The 19,627-nt window shown below is 41.5% G+C and overlaps 1 protein-coding gene across 10 annotated transcripts in view; it reads right to left on the bottom strand.

The window, feature by feature from the left end:
* Nucleotides 1-728: 728 nt before the first annotated feature.
* SEMA6D (semaphorin 6D) overlaps nucleotides 729-19,627 on the bottom strand; it is a 606,507-nt gene continuing 587,608 nt past the window's right edge. For 5 of the 10 annotated variants that reach the window (XM_080642311.1, XM_080642310.1, XM_080642313.1 and 2 more), the window contains 18 exons: nucleotides 15,256-15,418; nucleotides 14,756-14,867; nucleotides 14,138-14,198; nucleotides 13,956-14,018; nucleotides 13,746-13,847; nucleotides 13,422-13,512; nucleotides 12,656-12,775; nucleotides 11,869-11,957; nucleotides 10,959-11,176; nucleotides 10,718-10,849; nucleotides 10,257-10,412; nucleotides 9,993-10,166; nucleotides 8,901-9,041; nucleotides 8,727-8,804; nucleotides 8,242-8,303; nucleotides 7,795-7,851; nucleotides 6,133-6,300; nucleotides 729-4,428 (listed from right to left, as the gene is read on the bottom strand). In XM_080642311.1, the coding sequence (XP_080498437.1) occupies nucleotides 3,140-4,428; nucleotides 6,133-6,300; nucleotides 7,795-7,851; nucleotides 8,242-8,303; nucleotides 8,727-8,804; nucleotides 8,901-9,041; nucleotides 9,993-10,166; nucleotides 10,257-10,412; nucleotides 10,718-10,849; nucleotides 10,959-11,176; nucleotides 11,869-11,957; nucleotides 12,656-12,775; nucleotides 13,422-13,512; nucleotides 13,746-13,847; nucleotides 13,956-14,018; nucleotides 14,138-14,198; nucleotides 14,756-14,867; nucleotides 15,256-15,364 (3,222 nt within the window). In that variant the 5' untranslated portion in view covers nucleotides 15,365-15,418 and the 3' untranslated portion in view covers nucleotides 729-3,139. The remainder of the gene's footprint in view (nucleotides 4,429-6,132; nucleotides 6,301-7,794; nucleotides 7,852-8,241; nucleotides 8,304-8,726; nucleotides 8,805-8,900; nucleotides 9,042-9,992; nucleotides 10,167-10,256; nucleotides 10,413-10,717; nucleotides 10,850-10,958; nucleotides 11,177-11,868; nucleotides 11,958-12,655; nucleotides 12,776-13,421; nucleotides 13,513-13,745; nucleotides 13,848-13,955; nucleotides 14,019-14,137; nucleotides 14,199-14,755; nucleotides 14,868-15,255; nucleotides 15,419-19,627) is intronic. The other 5 variants (XM_080642314.1, XM_080642317.1, XM_080642315.1 and 2 more) reach the window with 5 other exon arrangements.

Below are 19,627 nucleotides of genomic sequence, written 5' to 3' on the forward strand. Positions count from 1 at the left end.
GACAGGAATGTGGCAACTTCTGCTTCTGCAGAGATGCGGCTGGGCTCTGGGGGAAAATGTGGCCATGGAGAGGCACAGGTGGGCTGTAGCCAGGAGCAGCAGCTGGACCCATGAGAATGTCGCTGCAAACACTCTTATTGTTTTTCCCAGGAGGGAAGTGACACCCTCAACATCCACCAGAGCCAGTAACAACAGTCACCACCTTATTCCATGCTAAGGCAAGAACTAAATGGAATCATAACTATACCTTCCATTTCAATATTTGGGGACGATATCTATGAATATGTTCTATTCAGTTAAAACAATAAAATTGAGAAATGCCATATATCAAGTCGTAGGAAATGTTCACGGGAATCCGGGATACCAGCTATAATTTTGGACTTAAAATGACATTGAAAAATGTGGGAATAGAAATCATGAATTTTAAAAATGTCTGTTGAACCAGATATGAGGACAAGTGAGCAACTAGTATGTTTGCCCTGAAGCTCCTGACTATTGATGCAACACAGTTCATCTGGTTTTTAAAATCGTTTCTCAGTGTTTCAGGAGTCTACCCATCTGTATCAGCCTTCTAAAAAGAGAATGCTGGTGTAACCCTGATTGGGTAGCAAACATTCCAGATAAGAATATTTTGGTAGATTTTTTAAAAAGAAATTCTCACTGGTGTTGACTCAAAACTATTTTGAAAATATGTTGTTAAACCCCTTCAATATCAAAAGGCAGGAAATAATGATTTATATAGTTTATTTTGACTTTACATGCGGTGTTAAAAACCCAAAGTACATATTATTTACACATCCACAATACAAGTTTACAAGATATCTATACATGTTAAAGTACTCTATAAAACAGTATAGAGCCACTTCACTTTAGGGTTACTTTTTATGCCGTAACATTAAAAAAGATACAATCTGTGTTTACCTTTGCACAAATGGATAAAGCATTTAAAAATTAAATTAACAGGATAGAGACTAGATTTAATGTTAGAAATCTCAACATAAATACTGAAAGAACTCACATTACAAACGACAAGGCAGCACAATGTTACAACATGTTACCGGGAATCACACAGAGTTACCGCTCCGTTTTCCGCACGCCAGGATTAATATTGGTAAGGTGAAGTCAAACACGTTTGTCGGCGGTGGACTGAGTAGTGTTTATCGTTGGTTGGTTTAATTTATTATTAATCTGTAATATTTTAGTTGCAAAGATGAAGTGTTTCAAGAACAGACGTTTTAGCTTTTGAGCTTCCAGAGAGCTTAGGGAATTGTGTTCTTTATAAAACAATATTCTCAAAGGAAAAGCATAACTGTATCAGTATTCTACATCTTATATAAAAATGCTCTGGTCTTCTGACCCATCCTCCCCCAGGAAATGTATATCATCAGCATTATCACAAGAAATCAGCTGAACTTATTTGTCTGTCTTGGTCAGGAGCATTCCTCTGCCTTGTTACTATCTAGGTTGGGGTCAATAAACCACCGTGTGACTTGCAGCATCGTAACTGAAACAGCCATTGGATTGCCCATCAACAACTGTACGTGGCTTCTGCAAAGCTACGAATCAATGACTCTATGGTCTCCGCAGGTGTCCCATGACCCAGGAAACCTCATTTGACTTCACAGTATCACTGTTTCGTCCTTAGGAAAGCAGGAGTGGAATGTTTATCACGGCAAAGGACATAATGCTGCGATTTGGGTGGACTGCTTAATGGTTCTAGGTTGTTTATTTGATTTTTTAAAAAGTCTCTTCAGGTGCTGGTTGAAAAACATTTACAACTGGCACTCAGTAAATGATGTGCTATACTGAAAACACTTGACATATTTTAGTACTTCTATCATTCTCATGAATAAGGCACAAAATGCACAGATTCAGGTAAACCACATGTAATATTTACAGTATATTGTCATTACCTGCATGACTTAGGAGGAAATTCTCACACAACACGACATAGACAACGTGATTGCACCACTGTTAGGTTTTCATAGACTGTCTGTTAAGCCAATTACAATTCTTTTCACTTTTCCCTCTATTGTCTTTTTTTTTTTTTCTTTTCAATTTTAAATCTTGGGGGTAGGAGGAGTTAAAGGAAGAGAAATTTTAGTACATGGGAAAAACTAAACACAATCAAACTAAAACCTTATTAGTGTGTCAAAGGTTAAATAGAGTGACTCAGGCTCGGATTCACAGTGGACAGGTAAGTTTTACTACTGAATACTGTTGGATAAATCAAGGATACCTCTTAACATCTCTATGTCCTTAAGCTGGCAAGACTGTAATAGAAGTTTTAATGAATAGCAGCACAAAATTACTTAGAACTCTTACATTCTGGCATTGGGTACCACGTAAGTCAATCATAGTGATGGTCAAATCAGCCTTCATTTTATTTATTTCTCAAAGCCGAACACAATGGACTGCTGTGGGAAGTAGTTATTGTCTCTTGTTCAGTCATGCTCAATGTAAACAACTCCATAGCACAAAAAGATGCAATGGGCACCTAACCACATCCTAGTGGGTACAGGATGCACCCACACGCACACACCCACACACCCACGCACGCACGCATGCACACACAGTTCATTGGTGGCATGAAAAAAATTGCCCCACATGAAAAAAAAAATGCTACAGTTTGGGTCAAAGACTGAATTTTTAGCAAATTGTTTGGTAATCTACAAGTTTGTTTCTTTGAGACATTACCATTGTTTTTGACATTTGTGCAAGAGGCAAGGTGAATGCATACATATTAAAATGTTCACATTGAATGGGAAGACCACCCATAATAATGGCAGTCTAAGTTGAACCCATTTTCAAGTATTTGCTCACAGATTCTTCTGTGCACTGTATTAGCTCTTTACCCCGGGAAGGTAGCCCCTCGGAGCTGGAGCTCTACTTCAATTCAGCTTCAAACAAAAGAAATGGAATGGCCAGCACCTTCCTTTGTTTCCAGGCAAGTACACAGAAGCCTCGCTGCAGTAGCTACATGTGGCAAGTTCCGATGTTGCCAAAGTGAGAGAGGTTCTTTGGCCACTTGGTTCTCTTAAAAGACAAGTGAGTCTCTTATCTTAAGGTACCCTTACAACATCATCCTTGCAACAATGTGGACAGCAAAAAGCCGCACGGGGAACAGCGCACTGGAGGCCTAGTAAGTGTATTTGTTCAGTGGTCTGACAGAGGTGGTTTGAGGAGCAAATGAAGGCTTTGGTGGCACGTCAGGTTTTAAGGACGGTGTCCTCTTTACCCCCGTCCTAGGAAGGGTGCCATTACTGGTGTAGCTGCTCTGTCTGGAGAGGGAAGGCTGCAGGTGAACACTCACTGGTGTGCCCTGAATGTAGTCCACCTTCGCCCCTGTGGGTGTGGGCATGTACCCGCCACGGTTCATGCTAGACTGTCTCGATAACAAAACACCATTGGGTGAGTTTAAGTTTTTAGGCATGGCAGATATAGAGTGCCTCTGGGAGGAGTTTTTGTGGTAACCTCTTTGTCTTTCCAGAGAAGTCATGGGGACCCCAGGAGTGGTGGGGACGTCTACTCGCTTGGTTGGGCTATTTCTAGGGAGAGTTGAAGGAGGAGAGTAGAGCGATGCCTCTCGGTTAGGGACCTTGGGCGGGACCTCAGACATAGGTCCCACGGGATCCAGCATTAGGGTCTGGTGGGCCATCTGGATGTCTCCCATGATGGCTTTGGGGTTACTATTTGGATCATTTAGATGCTTCAGGAGATCATTGAGGGTATTCCTGGAATCCACAGAACGCCGGTGATCTCTTTTACTGGATGACTTCGTAAGAGGGTGGTCAATGTGTTGAAGCTTCTTTTCAGCTTTGTGAGCATTGGAGTTTGAGAAGGACGTGTTGTAGTCATGGGTAGCATTAGGAAGAACAATGGCACTGGGGATATGCCCGTGACTTAGTGGGGAGTGGGGTGGAGGACTAGAAGGAAAAAACTGGGGGGTTTCTTTCCTTGAAGCTCCATGGCCATGGGCCTTGTCCGAGTGGCTCTTCATGGCCTGCAGGGTCTTCTGGTGCAGCACAGGTGTGGACTCAGGTGTGGGGAGTGCAGCCAGCTCAGGGGGTTGGCCTCGATGGTCCATGACCATGGATTTAGTATCTCCAGCGGGCGGCAGCTCTTTCCGACTGGTCAGCAGGTTACTATACAATTTGGGAGAATCAATATTCTGCTGATATTCCTTGACCGGGCTGTCAAAGAGACCATTCAGTTTGGCAAAACTTCCACTGGAGTCTGTGCACGACTGGGCAGACTCTGCATCTTTGTGGATCTTCCGGTTTTTCCGAACGAACATATCACGATAGCAGTACACAGCCACCCCTGCAATGAACGCACCCAAAACAAAAGCAGCAAAGACACAGGTGATGAGGACATTCATGTGGACCATCTGGTTGGACTCTCCAGACTGAACTTCCCATCGTACACCTGCAACAGACACAGAGAAAGAGTCTGAGTGAGGTGCTCTTGAAACAATACCTGCCAGCAACAGCTTCCATTGAGCCAACGCTACCTGCACATGGTCCTTATGCTTAGCTTGGAGGGTGAGGCAGACTCTAAAATTCCATTTATTTACTTTTCTTAAATTACAATGGGATCCCCAGAGACATCTGATTGCTGCAAATGCCAGGATAACTCTAATCTCCCATTGATCTGTATGCTCTGCCTTCTTTCCCCCACCTCCTCTTAAACAGTTGTTATATAACAGAAATTTTAAGCGTTCCTACCTAAAAATTAGAATTATAAAGTGTACATTTTCTAAATGACCTGTTTTAAACTCACAAAATGTTTTATCTCATGGTTTTCTCCTAATCCATAAATCTGGATTAAAAGGCAGCTGCTAGGATGAGGGACATGTATGAATCGGCATAAATATATATTATGCTAACATAATTATGCTACCTTAACTGGAATAAAAACCCATAACTTGTTCAGAAACTAAACGCATCTGCTTGGTCATTGTTAGCTACAAAGACAGATGTTCGTGTTTGCTTTGATATTTTTTTTTTCCATTCCATTTTGGGGTGAAGCCCTCTTGGACTGCCTGCTATGAAAGAAATCTGAACAGTCTCAGGAAATATACTTTGCATTTGTTAAGTAATATGATTCAAATATCTTGAAATATTTAGAAATATTTAAGTTAGACTAGAAGAAGAGTAAATTAGTTTTAATTATTGGGATTTTTAATGCAACCACAGACATCTAACAGTCAACCAAAGAAATGTTAGTTTAAGAGGTATCCAAGTCTGTTACATGCTATAAACACAGCTATCCCAGAATAAGGGAAGTCAGAGGGATTCTGAAGGCTTGGTGGCTTTAGGTTAGTACCAAGGCCTTGGAACGTTAGTCATTTTTAATCATGTCCAGGGTTATGAGATTGAGTGGCATTTTGAGAGACAAAGAATAAAGGTAGAAATGGCACTACTAAAGAAAACAAAGCAGAAAGAATGATGATAAAATTGTGTACAGTGAAAATATATAAAACCAAAATAAACAGGTATAAATCATAAATGACAATGTACGGTCATAGAAACTGATTAGAAACCTGATTCCAAAGATGAGTAAGCGCTAAAGAATTGGTTCTTCTTTTTTCCGGAGTAATATATCTCATCAGCCTACTCCATAGGCAGCTATGTGATAACTGCTTCTATGATGGGCTGTTGTGTTTTATTGCTTGTAGCATTCAAGCAACTTAGCACCTCACATGTCCTTTTCAAAATGCATTTTGAACGGTAGCTAAACAAAAGACTGGGACTGGTTCTCAGGCAAAAATATCTGATACCTGGGTATTTGCAATTAACGAGTTTTGGTTTCTGATGTGGCTGAATGACCCTCGAAATTCTCTGATATCTAGAAGTCTCCAGCATCTTCAGACAGAAATCAACAGATTAGGTTGTCTGAGTGGCCGTTTCACCACTTTTTCTTTAACAGCTTTCTACCTCTTTCATCTTTTAAGGAATGCACTCCAACGAATCCACAGAAAACCACGGTGACTGCGGCCAGCGGAGGCGGTGGTGACATGGGCAGCAGCCCTTCTGGCTCTCCTCTGGAGAGCCCTAGGTCCTAGACTCCAGAGCTATTAGGAATCAGGTTTCCACTCAGTGAGCGATGAGTCTCCTGGTGAGGCCTTACCCTTTGGGATACCTGATAAAGGATCAGTAAAATCAGAAGTGTTTGGGTCATCTTGAACTACAAATTTCCGGGAGCTCGTCAGTTTAGGTCTCCAGGTATCAACCACTTTGCGTGTGATTTGTGGGGTACTTGCTACTGTGGTAACAGAAGATGAAGATACCTCCATGTCTGTGGTGGCAAACAGATTTTTTTATTAACGTGGGAAGTGTCAGCAGATTTTTCTGACTGACCTGTGGCATTTTTAAGTACAGTTGAGGTCAATTTTAGGAGAAAACCAGTTCTAGGATTTTATCAAAACACATCCACCAAGACTACACCAAATCCTGTTCTTGCAAGGGAAAACTAAAAATGGACAATAAAGCTATATTAAGCAGATTTCAAAATTAAACATCCTCAAACGCTCCTATGGAAGCCCCTGTGGTGATGAATGACACTCAAGGAAAAGGCAAATTATGAAGATTAATTGCTACTTTTCTCATCCTTTGGTGAGATAACATCATTTCATTTCTTTTTGTGTATATTTTCCAAGCACTTGCATAGATGGTTGGAGGCTGTCTGTCTGTCCTTCACTGGCGAGCCTAAGTATAGCTTCATCAGAAAGCAGCTGGGCAGGTCCCTGTAAACACTGGATTTGGGACCTGATGAACCAGCTTCTGCCTACGCTGTCCTGCTTTGCCAAGAACCCCCATCCTTCTGCAGATTATTCATTGCACTGAGGGGGCTCACTGTCCACCAGGAAGCACTGGAGCAGGGATGAACTTTGCCCGTGAATTCCAAAATGCCCAGGGAGTTTCTTCCAAAGAGTTAGAGCAACTCATGCAAAAGAAACAGCATTTACAAGCTGAATTAGGATGTTCTGATGCATAAGATCTGCCATCCATTCCCCTCACCCCTTTCCCAAGGAATGAAACTGCTGGCAAGTTTTAGAAGCAGCAATAGTATTGGGAGTGACTTAATCTCTTAGCCTGTCTATTACAGATTCGCACCAAATAGGTTTTCCCTCACAAATGTAAGCATATGATTTTAGGTTCAAAGTCCAAAGATCCCAATTCAGACTGGTGTGATGATCACAGATGAAGACTCCAAAAACAGACACAGAGACAGGAGCGTGCGGAGCCCACTGAGCACCTTAATCCATCGGAAACCAGCTTCATTCAACCAGGAGCCCTTTTCATACCACTGAGACCACAACATTCAATGTTTCCCAGAATTACCGCAAACCATTCAAAAAAGATCTCTAAAATGTATAAATACACATTTTGGGGAAATGTGTATTTGTTTACTAGGTCTGAGGAAAGGTGAGGAGAGAAGGGGGAAAATAATGATATTCTGCCATCCATTCCATCTAGATGGCCAGAGGCAACATTCACAATGCACAGGTGAGAAGAAAGCTTGGTGGTCACGTGCAGCTGGAATGCAATCTATGTGAACTCATTTGATTTTCCTTAGAGGATGTGCCTTGGCCAATGATGGACTGTTCACATGCTCCACAGGGTGAAGTACTGAGTCAGAAAAAGTCTTTTGGTACCATCAGTGGGGTTATGAGTCAAAGCACAAAAATGAAGGGCTGCCAAACTGCGCAAAAGGAGGGGAGAAGGGGCTGAAAATGCTGAACTGAAGGAAAGAAAAGGTTGTTAATTCAAAAAAATTAAAAAAACTAACCAGATGTTGGACCGCCAAATATTTTGTAATCTGGTGTAGTTGAAGTAGGCAAAATTTCTAAAAGAATTAAAGGAACAAGTAATCAGTAAAAAAGTAACCAAAAGAAAGCAAAAATTTATGAATTCCAATTAACTAAAAAAGTCAAAAGAAAAGGCTACAAATGAAAAGATTAACCTGCTGGTTAGACTACCTTTCTCTAGATTTCCTACAAAATTGTAAATGGTAAAGAAAAAAAAAAAAAGTAAGATTCTCTAAGGAAAAAAAAAAAAAAAGTAAGATTCTTCTCTAATGTATCCCCATGACCAAACAGCTCAGCTTTTGCGAAGTTTAAGTTAAATGCTAGGTGGTACGTGTCCTGAGTCATTAAAAGGCTGGTTGTAAAATAATGTTCACGTGCAAATGTGGTCAAAACGAAGGGTCAGGAGGGCAAGGGCGATTCAGTCTTACCATCGCAGTCCCCGAGGTGGGCCATGTTGCCGTATTCCGTGTCCTGTTCGTATCCTCCAGCGCTGTGGTTATGGAAAACAAAGGAGTCTTTGGTTAACAGCCTTCACAGGAACACAAGTGACAATCAGAGCAGAACCAAGAACATATATCGATTAGTAGTAGGAATGGGCAAAAAGGGGGAAAAATGGACATTTCAGCAGAGCTTGCTAACTGGAGTATTTCTGTTAAACATTTGGTAACTGGCATGTTTAGGAGAGCAGAAGAGAACTGCCTATTTCCCTCAGGTATTCTGCTGTCTATAATCTCGCTTCCTTCTCACAGTTCCAGATTTTCCTTTTGTAAAAAAATACTCTCCCCTAAAAACAAAAACTGGGGTGGGGGGGTGTAGTGTTATTGGAAATTTTCTAAAATTTCTAGCTTTGCAGACCCTGGGGAAGATCGGAGCAGGTGTGGAGCTCTTGGCTAACGTGGCAAAGTATACTTACAGCATCCCTGGGGTGACTCTCCCACAGGTCCCCTGGCTTAACCAGCCACAGTAGGGGTCTCGAGATGCAATACAAGACCTGCACAAAACCAAACAGAATGAAACTTGGATTTTCTTGTCATCAAAGGTCTTAATGTTGCACGACCCCAGGGTAAGAACAGAAACATCAGCTTACTTTTTACATGATCCATAACGCTCACAGCGACTGAGGGGCATGCGGATTACGCAGCTCGAGAATGCCACATACAAAGTGTGGTGATCTTTATCCAACTGTAATGAGATGACCTTTCTGTCCTCCTCGTTCTCAGGATTACACCTGTAGTGTGGGATGCGTTTTGAAGCCATACGTTTAGTAAGTCAAAAGCTACATGACCTATACAGGGCAAGTGAGGTTTGATTTTTGCAATTACTGAGAGCTGGGGAGGTTGTAAGGAATATTCTAGGTAGCAAACCAAGCAAGTACATAGTTTGGGAAATATTAATCCTGTGATTCATCTTCTACTGCTATGCATGTTTGGTTACATTTCAGGAGGATAAAGCATTTTTTAAGATTGCTTTCCCGTTCTGATGATCAAAGGGAATTGTATTTGTGAAGACCATGTTGGACTGTAGAGGAAAAAAAGATAATGTTTTAATGCCGTTAAATCTTCCTGTGCTAGATGTTTCTCCTTAGTCTCTTTTGCTCCATTTCTCTCATCCTTTTCTTGACTGTTTTAATGACCTAGACTCTCGATTCCAATAATTACAGGCTGTTTTTGTTCCTTGTGATTAAGCCCCTATCCCAGTGGTCGGCAAACTCATTAGTCAACAGAGCAGCAAACCGCGGCTCGCGAGTCGCATGTGGCTCGCGAGCCGCAGTTTGCCGACCACTGGTCTAAATAATCTTGTCTATCAGTGGTTGGAAGAATTATATTCTGTTTGTGCCTGTGTATGTGTGTGTGCTTGCCTCTGTCTGCTGTGTGTAGCATCCTGAAATTGATCTACAAGGTAGGAGGGGTGGTGCTGAAATGCTCTCATCTTCCACAGGTGAAATACAAGGGCTGGATTATTTTTAAACTCATCAACTGCCCACCTCCAAGCTCTAGTGGACTCAGGAAGAAAACAAAGCCAGGATTTATTTCAGTGAGAGAAAAAAACACAACAAAACCCAAAACACTAATATGACAAACCACTGCTAATTTAGAGGGCTGGAAGGAAATGACTAGATGAAATAAAGTCCGGAAATTTTTGAGCAGTGCTGAAGAGTGTTCTCGTAAAATATACCTACTTTGCATGGTTGTATGCTTCAATCTCTTCCAGTAATACGCTGTCATTCAGAGAGAAAGAACTGGTCTTTGCCAAAATTTTAAGTACCACGCCAGCTTCTGAGCCAACGAAGATGACAGTGTAGTTCTGGTGGGGTCCGGCGGAATGGTCCACGGCGATGGCTGTCAGCCTGTACCTGCGGGAGGAAGTGAGCCAGGTCAGAGGAGGAGGCCAACAGGGAGAGCAGGTGTGAGTGGAAGGGGCTGCCATGTCTGCATAGCCTTACCTGATCCGAGTCTTTGTGAACCAGGGCTCCTCTGCAATGGGTGGGACAGCAGAGTCCATCAAGGGGTGGGATTTGATGAACAACAGGGTTTCATCTGGGAAACCGATAGAGGTTTCATAATCTTCAGCAAGGCCATGCTTTGCACAACAGCCAGGCCTGAAAGGAAAACAGTGTGTGTGTTCCCCGGCATCATCAATGGTATCTAAGGAGTAAGTGTCCATTCTGAAAGAAGAGGTCAAGAGAAAAAGAAGAGAGAGCAGCACCCAGAGAGCAATGCTATTTCCCTGACTCGGTGGGTTCTCCACCTGCTCGCAGGACTGTGGGGCTGACTCCTGTGTAGTCCTGCACAGAGACCCCTCCCAGCATGGGAAGCTGGCCCAGCTGCTCGCTGAGGATGGATGCTTCCAGTGGCCAGATGGTTTTGTTAAAGACAAAAATCCCTTCCCATCCTTTTTCTTTACCTTGGCGTTGGTACTTTGTCTTCGGGGACTGCTGTCCAAACAGAATCTGGAGTTTTCTGTTCTTTAAATCGTCCTTTGAATACCTTCTCAATGTCATCCATGCTAAATGCACAGACTGCAGACCCAGGAATGCTGAAAAAGGGGAAAACCATCAGAAAACCGTCAGGCTACAACGGGCCCACTCGTGGGTCCCACCAGCAAGGACAGAAGGTCTTTTGAGTTGCCCGGGATCTGTTCTCACCTGTTGAGCTGTGTGGTGAACACCCCAACCACCGTGGGGACGCCATTGATTTGCATTATGTTTGTAATAGACTGCAGGACATCAAAGTAGAAAAACGAATCCCCGGGGACAGAGCAGTTAAGCCGAGCCTTCAGAAACGAAGTCCAGTGTTTCTCCAGGACCCGCTGGGAGCCACCCATGTCGTTCTTACATATGCGGGCCACACGGGAATAGACAGCCTGCCCGAGGGACAAAGCAGAGGAAGGGGTTGTGAACATGGAGGGGAATGAAAACAAAAGCTACTATGCATGGGAGGGACAAGAAAAGCTAAAGATGTATCAGGTTCAGAAGAATCTAGCAGTCTTCTCTCTAGGGAGCAGTAGACTAGGGGTGTAAACTAGATTTACCTGTGAGAAAAGGGGCCATTTACCTGTTCTGCCAAAAAAGCTCCCTTAGACATGAGCTACTGAACTGGCTGAATGGAAACCATTCCCGCACTTTGTCTCCCACTTTGCTTCTCACATTGCTAATGAAGTGTGCCCTCCTTAAGCCTGGCCCAGAAGAGGTGGCAAGACTTTAAACTCATATGGGCTTTTACCAAAGCACCCAAAATTAAACAAGGGCCTCTACTTTCCATCCTGCCTCTGACACAGGGAAACACTAAACTATCAATGGATTGCTAAAGAGTTAAAGAAGCATCCACAGTTCAAGGGTGCCTGCAGAGCCAGAAAACATGAAGTCTTCTCAAGGCCTGAGGCTGCTGTTCCCATCCAAGCCATGGCTCAGCAATTATTCTCATGATAAGCTGCCCACCTCTCTTCATTTGGCCCTAAACATAGTGAGAAAAACATGCAAAGGCCATATCTCTACCAACGTGGGCTCAATTCCATGCACAACAAGTCCACAATACAAGTCAAGCACATATACTTGCCTTGCCTAAGTTATTATGTTCCACAGCAATCTCTCGAAAGAAGAAATAGACATAGTTTCCATACTCTATGGCATGAAGAAAGTGTGGTTCTGTAAGAAAATGAGAAACAAACTGGTTCTTAAAAGGTAATTCAATTAGTGTCTGACCCTGACTGCTAGGCATGACTGACAGATGTCACGTAGCTACATTCAAGCCAATGGGAACTCGGACACGCTGATGAATTTGAGGAGCCCCGACATGGGTGAGCTGAAGCTCCAGGGGACACGAAGTCTTTAATGTCAGCTAATGGACTGTAAAAAGCCTACCGGGAACTGAACCATAGCAAAGGTCTTTGTTTCAACAGATTTATTCATTAACCTATTTAAGTAGGGAAGAAAGCCTCTCATGTTAAGAATTAAAAAATCTTGATTTCTAGACTCCAAAGAACAAAATGACTCTGCAGATATGACCTAATCGACTCTCATTGTTGTTACCTTTGCAGGATAAATAGATGAGAGTGGGCAAGGAGTATCATGCGCATTGAGAGTTCGGCGAATTGGCACACTGAAATGGGATTTTTTTTTTTAAGTCACCTAAGATAAAATCCTGGATGAGTCTACTTTCTTGCCTTGGCTATGGATCTTTTCATTCCTTGTCAATGCCCCTATTCACAACGAAAGGAGCTCATCCTTGCTCTAAATAAACAATATAAAGCCATGCATAGAATCTCCTGATGACCAGAGCTCCTGTTCTCACTCAGCCATCCCACTATCCTTGGTGATCCCACAACACTGCTCTTCAAAGTTACCTTTTATCCATTTGGAATCATATTTGATTGTGCGAAGGGCAGATCCATCGCCCATGCTTCGGTAAATAACAGCATCACTGGCCAAGAAGTCAGCCACCGTGGCAGAATATAGCTTCCCATCTGAAACCAAAGTTATAATTTGAGTAAAATAACCACAATTACTCTGTAGTGTGTTGCCCTGTATAGTATGCTATACTCTTTGGAGCGCTTTCATCTGTTATTCCCATATACAGAAATAAAGCTAAACGTGATGCTCATAAGCAACCTGTGACAGGTTGGCCCATAGTGTTACCTAATTTTACAGATGAGGAATCTAAGCATCAAAAAGTCAAGCAACGTATTCAGGGTCACTGGCCTAGACAGCAACAGAACCAAGTGTCAGAATACTATATTATAATATGCCTACTTTTAATTATTTTTTTGGAAAAAAATTACATAGCATTTAGACCAGGGGTGGGCAAACTTTTTGACTCGAGGGCTACAGTGGGTTCTTAAACTGGACCCGAGGGCCGGAACAAAAGCATGGATGGAGTGTTTGTGTGAACTAATATAAATTCAAAGTAAAGGAGCGGAGGGGAGAGCAAGAGAACCGGATAGAACAGCCGGATCCGGCCCGCGGGCCGTAGTTTGCCCAAGGCTGGTTTAGACTTTGAAACACCTATACCAAGGTAGCTAGCCTAGTTATGAGCTCTTTTTCTTCCATTAAATTCCTTCTGCACCTTCAATGTCATTAATCATTTATATTCATTATGCTAAAGAACCTTACCAGCAAAAAGGGCAACATTGGTTTGTTTGGCATCAAATGGGCATCTTGCCAGGCCACTAATGTCTTCCCCATCATACTCTAAGGTATTCAACTACAAAAGAAAAATAAATAATTGGTGTCAAATCTGTTCAATGTACCTGCTGGAAGGCAATACTGCTTTATTTGTACTGAAATTCTATTTGAAGAATTCTGTCTTTATTCTTCCATAGCATTGGTGATAAAACAAATTACTAGGTTATAGCAGAAAGGATTCAACTTTGACAGCATACTAGTGAAGAAAGGAAAATTGATGGAAAAAAAGCACAACATATAAAATATACTTACCCTATAGAATCTACAAATGGGATTAAATGCGTTGGTACCACATACAAAAACCATCTCATCGTTTCTTGGAACAAATACTTTGATAAAGTTGTGGCATTCATCCTAAAGAAAGTAGCAATTACATTAATATTAGACATTCCATACTCTGACATTATGGGATCAAGACCACAGAAAGACACAATGGAGCAGGCACTTGTCTGCTTTACTTACTTTATGTTTGCCTTTCATAGCACAGTTTTCTCGATCCTGTTGCTTTGACCGCCATGTCAGTTTCTGCATTAACCAAGCAAAACCAAAGCTCAGTTTTGGAGTGCGAACATTCTGGGAGGGGAGGGGGGCATTAGCCAAGTTCTGAGGGAATGCAAATAAATTTGCCAACTACACTAGCTTACCTTGCTTGGTATTACTTCTGTTTTGGGGATTTCATTTAAGTTTACTGTATAAACTTGATCCCTGTTGGAAACAAGGCAGTAAGTCATAGCCTGTGAATGCATAAAAATGTTAAGCCGCTTCTTATTTTATTTTTACAGATCTGCCTTTATTGTGTTTTGGAGATCATTTGGATTTTCTCTGTCTCCAGCAAAGTCAACCAAGGGTACTTTTTCATTAGTGGGAAGCTTTTATATATCACTGTGGTTAGGGAGCAAAGAAAGCTCTTCTCCTCAGGCATGGGTCAGCTGCTACTAGCATTAGCATAGACATACTTCTAATATTTGCTCAAATAATTCCAAGTTAAAAAAGAATAAAGAAAGATTTTTTTCCCCCTGCTGCTTTAGGAATAAAGAACTATGTATGATTTCTTGATGGCAGTAATAAAACAGCACCACTGAAGGTTGCTGCTCTGTATTTTGTTCCTGGCACACAGCACTGGCTCTTCTCTATGAATATTTTTGGCTACTTGCAATTTTTGATCACAATCACATATTAGTTTTTCATGAACTAGACACATTAATGCAAGCACCACGAGAGAAAAGAATTTTAATCTAATAAACCAACGAGAGGAAAATTACCTGCCAGCAATATAAAGTGTGTCTCGAATTTTCAACATCAGCTGAAAGTCCAGCCGGTGCTGCGATTCATTGCCTGAAGGGCGTCCTCTAAAAACCGGATATTGCCTTGAATCTGCAAGTAAAAATGGGCTAAACCATCAGTCAGGATTACGGAGCTAAAGAATCAATAGACAGCATTGATTAGCTGTATATACTAGTTGTAGAAGGGTTTTAACTAAATTCCTCTCTTCGGGTCTTGAATATAAATGAATCAAAGATGGTAAATGTCAGCAAATGGTCTTTTTCTTTTAACAGAAAATATATAACCTGTATATGGGCTGTTAAAGAAAAGCACCCAACAAAACTGTCCCATTTTTCTGAACACAACTGAGGATAAATTAATAGACAAAACATGTTTAAGGCATATAAAACTCTCTTTCTAAAAGCGAATAACACTTAGAAAAATCAAAACCAAAAAAGCTTCCTTTTTAGAAAAGGAGAATGTTCTGTAGATTACTTACAGTGATAGTCAACAATATTAAGGGGTTCATCATCCTCAGGAAAGCTGACTGCCCTCAGCTGGGAAATCATCAGGAGCAGCATGTAGGCACAAAGCAGGAAGAACCTCATGGTGGGCCAAGGTCAAGTCAGAGCAGCCCCTCCTCAGAAATCCCACTTAACTACCTAGAAAACAGGAAGAGTTTGGAAAGACCTCTGTGCTGTGATGAACCTGTTTTCTTATTTGTAATCAGCTCAGTTTTCACCACCAGCTCTCTCGATGCCCTCCTCCCACCAGGAGCCCTGGCCGTGGTGAAGGAGATATCTCTGAAAACACAGGCAAAAGATGGCAGCGTGCCAGGCCTGATTAAAGCATCTGGTGAGCATATGGAAGTTTTAGGTACATTTGCAAGAGTTTTTGAGGTAACTATGTATGGCATCACAGCAAAATCCCCGGAACCACCAACAGAAACGCTGGCTGCTGACTTGGCAAGAAGATGGGCAATGTTGGGATTAGAATTTTAATTAAACTCCAATCTGCTTCCCTGCCCCCAGCCCTGAAATACATCCAGTACAGCTTGCCTCTGCCCCTCGTAAGATGCACAGGCTGCTTCACAAAGATCTGGAGAGCTGATGGTCCTGTCCCCTCATCTGATCGCTGCTTAAGGCATTGCCAAATTCCCAGCATTGTTTAAGCCTTAGCCCAAAATTCTTAAGTAGAACAGTTCTTCAAGCTTAGTAACACCAACAAGAAGCAATGGCATGAATGACCTTGAATCAGTGTGAAAGAGAATGAAAAGAAATTAAATGATTTCGTGATCAATCAATCAAGCAAAGCAGGGCAGGGATGAAACAGCACAGCTGCCGCCAGACCACTGGGGATGTCTACATATTTACATAAAACCATTTGGACACAAACTAATACCCTAAGTACATCTGTCCTCTTAGCTTTATTGAACTTGAGAACCATAGGGGGCCTTAGGGACCATCTAGTCCAACCTCCTCATTTTTCAGATGAGAAAACTAAGGGCTGGAAAAATTAAGGGACTCACGGAATTTCATGGAGCTATTTAGGAAATGAGTAGAGTCCAGTCCAGACTCACATCAACTGAGTCCCCTCTAGGGTCTTTTCATCAAATTCGATGATGGTTTTTTTTCTTCATTATAGCATTACAAAACATCTTTTGGGGATAATAAATACATTCATTATTTTTATTGAAGTGGTGTTCACAGGTGTATGCATATGTTAAGTGTTATCAAAATGTACATTTACAATGTGTAATATCTTGTATGTCAATATCTCAACTAAAATTACGGCATAGTATAATATTAGTTGTCAATTTTTAAAAAATCTTTAAATGGTATCCATTTATTAAAAATATAAATTAGGGCCCTGCTGGGCCAACAGGATGGGTATTTTTGTGAAGCTGTAAATGCTCCACTTTGCAATAATAATACTCCTTCCTTGACCAAAACTGTCACAACTATTGTACGAAACAGTAAAACATTAAGACTTATCTTTAGTTTCATATATACAAGAACTTTAGGGGAGAGGATGCGAATCACTTCAAATTCCGGGGGAGCCCAAACACTCAACCAGGTACTTACTATGCCTCTTTTATCTTCTTAATGTCTAACACACTGATGCACATATATGCTATGCAATGCTTTCAATATTTCTCTTTCCCTAAAGTCAAAAGCCAAGTCTATGTGAATTTTAGAATCCCACTTTTACACAAAAAGAGAAAAATATTGCAATACAATTTTTCTTAATGAATAATGAATCCAGCAGTAAGTTAGCAGGATCTGGGCAGCATCATTTTGTACTCAGTGAAAAGAGTGTGGACTTTGCTGGCATTCTGACTTGTTGGAACTCCATCACTTACTAGCTGATTGACACAGGAAAGGTTCTTTAATCTCTTTGAGCATTAGTTTCCTGATCTCTAATGTGTGGATAATACCACCTTCTCTACAGAATAAAAAAGAACTAACTGCCGGGCATAAACAGATTCTGAGCAGTTAGTCCTTCTTACCCATTTTTAAATATATATATTTTTATTGATTTCAGAGAGGAAGGGAGAGGGAGAGAGAGATAGAAACATCAATGATGAGAAAGAATCATTGATCTGCAGCCTCCTGCATGCCCCACACTGGGGATCGAGCCCACAACCTGGGCATGTTCCCTAACCTGGATGGAACCATGACCTCCTGGTTCATAGGTCAACGTTCAACCACTGAGCCACACCAGCTGGGTGTTCTTACCCATATTTTACTGGACACCATGCATATGACCAAGATGATCCTAAAAGTCCAAGAAGGGTCTGGGAAAAAGATATTAAAGCTGTTTGGCCATTTCTGTGCGCTCCCTCCCGCCCCCCCCCCCCTCAATGAATAGTTATTTTAAAATACTACAGGGTTATTTTTAGAATAAATTTTACAATTTGAGCCCTTATCAAACCTGGAAAGGCAAGTAAAAAATAAAAACCCACAATCCTACCATCCTAACCCAACAACATGCTGACTTGGTTCTAGTCTTCTTGCCACATGCACCTATTTTCAATCACGGCAAGATGACCTCTGTCAACCTACCACTTCTCCTGAAGCAGCGTCTTCCCATCTGGCTTTCCCACGGTGTCTTGCCATTTATAAAGACCCCAGAGAGTTGAAGCAGTGTAAAAATACAAAAGTGTTGCCCTAAGAACCAAATTCAGTTATGACATTAATCCCAAGCGTCATTCTCTGAAGTCAAGTCACTGGGTGTTTTTTGTAGGGTATTGGGGAAAATTAAGAAACAACAATCACTCCTGAAGAAACTTAGAAATAACTGCGTGAAGACAAGAAGACAGTTCAGTGAATCTTTCTTCACCAGGACAGATAACTTCAAGTGGGCAGAGCCTCGAGGCCCCAGACAGCCAGGCAGCGAGGGACCTCACCTGGAGCAGTGTCTGTCACAGCTTGATTCCAGCATTGAGATTGAGGGTGGACTCACTGCTGACTCATTGACAAGTGCCAAACTGCAGGCTGAGTCCCATTTCCTATAACTCATTCATGTGACACACAGAAAGCAATTTCTCCTCAGACTCTGCCCCCCACCAATCTCATCCTCCAAAAATAAAGCCCCATCACTAATTGCTTCCTTTATCCTAAAAAAAAAAAAAAAAAAAAATTTCACTTTTAAAAAAGAATTACTTTAAGACTTGCCATAGAAATTATAAGTGGAAGTATTTAATGTAAAATGATATCAAAGTAAGGTTGATTTCGGGGAGGAAAGGATCTGGAAATACCTGAAAAAAAGGTACCATGAAGGAAATTTATTGCATGCAAACCTCCTCAGACGACAGAGTTCTTAATTTAAGGAAGTATCTCAGAATTCTAGGACTCAGTAAAATCATGAAACTATGCTATGTTGAAAGAGGGTCAGTTGAGGCAGGACAAAATGTTGGAAAAGATCATAGACCTTGAGATTAGAACAGGGGTGGGCAAACTTTTTGACTCGAGGGCCACAATGGGTTCTTAAACTGGACCGGAGGGCCGGAACAAAAGCATGGATGGAGTGTTTGTGTGAACTAATATAAATTCAAAGTAAACATCATTACATAAAAGGGTACGGTCTTTTGGCTCCACGGGCCGGATAGAACAGCCGAACGGGCCGGATCCGGCCCGAGGGCCATAGTTTGCCCACGGCTGGATTAGAATAATCCAAGTTTAAACTTACTTGTGCCATTTACTTCCCAGCTCTGGGACTTTGTTTAAGTACACTTAACCTCTTTAAGCTTTAGTTTCCTCAAGTGTGAAATAGAAATAATTATGTTTTCTACCTCATAGGCTCTTCCAAGGATTAAATGATATAATATATATAAAATATCTAACATAGAACCTGGTCCACAGTAAATCTCTAGTAAATTTTTGTGAATATTATCATGACTATTATTGTTATATTTTACTGGGGAAAAATGCAAAGAAAGGGGGGGGAGAAATGTTTACTCTTTCATCTTGTACAACTATTTGCAAAACTGTTTACATATGCCATCATAACAATGCTAGGGGTGTTCCAGGAGGATTAAGGTACAGCTTCATAGATGTAGATGCCTCCAAGGAGAAGGAGTGAATAACATAACACCATATATGTTATTCCTTTCAGTCAGAGAACAGCGAAACCTCAGTATATTTTGTAATTTGGGGTATTATATGAGCTTTTCCCATACAATCCTGATGTTAAAGCCACATTATAATGTGAAAAGCTCTTAAAAGGAGTTCAGAGCTACCAAGACAGCCAGGGTTTGAGTGACATGATCCTTGAGTAAAGGGTGGTGGAAGAAAATGAGCCCCACACCTAGTACTTGATTTCACATTAAGGAAATTGCTAATTCTTAAACTGCATAAAGATGAAAGATA

Source organism: Plecotus auritus, assembly GCF_963455305.1.
Source record: "Plecotus auritus genome assembly, chromosome: 1".
In the NCBI taxonomy this organism is placed as follows: domain Eukaryota; kingdom Metazoa; phylum Chordata; class Mammalia; order Chiroptera; family Vespertilionidae; genus Plecotus; species Plecotus auritus.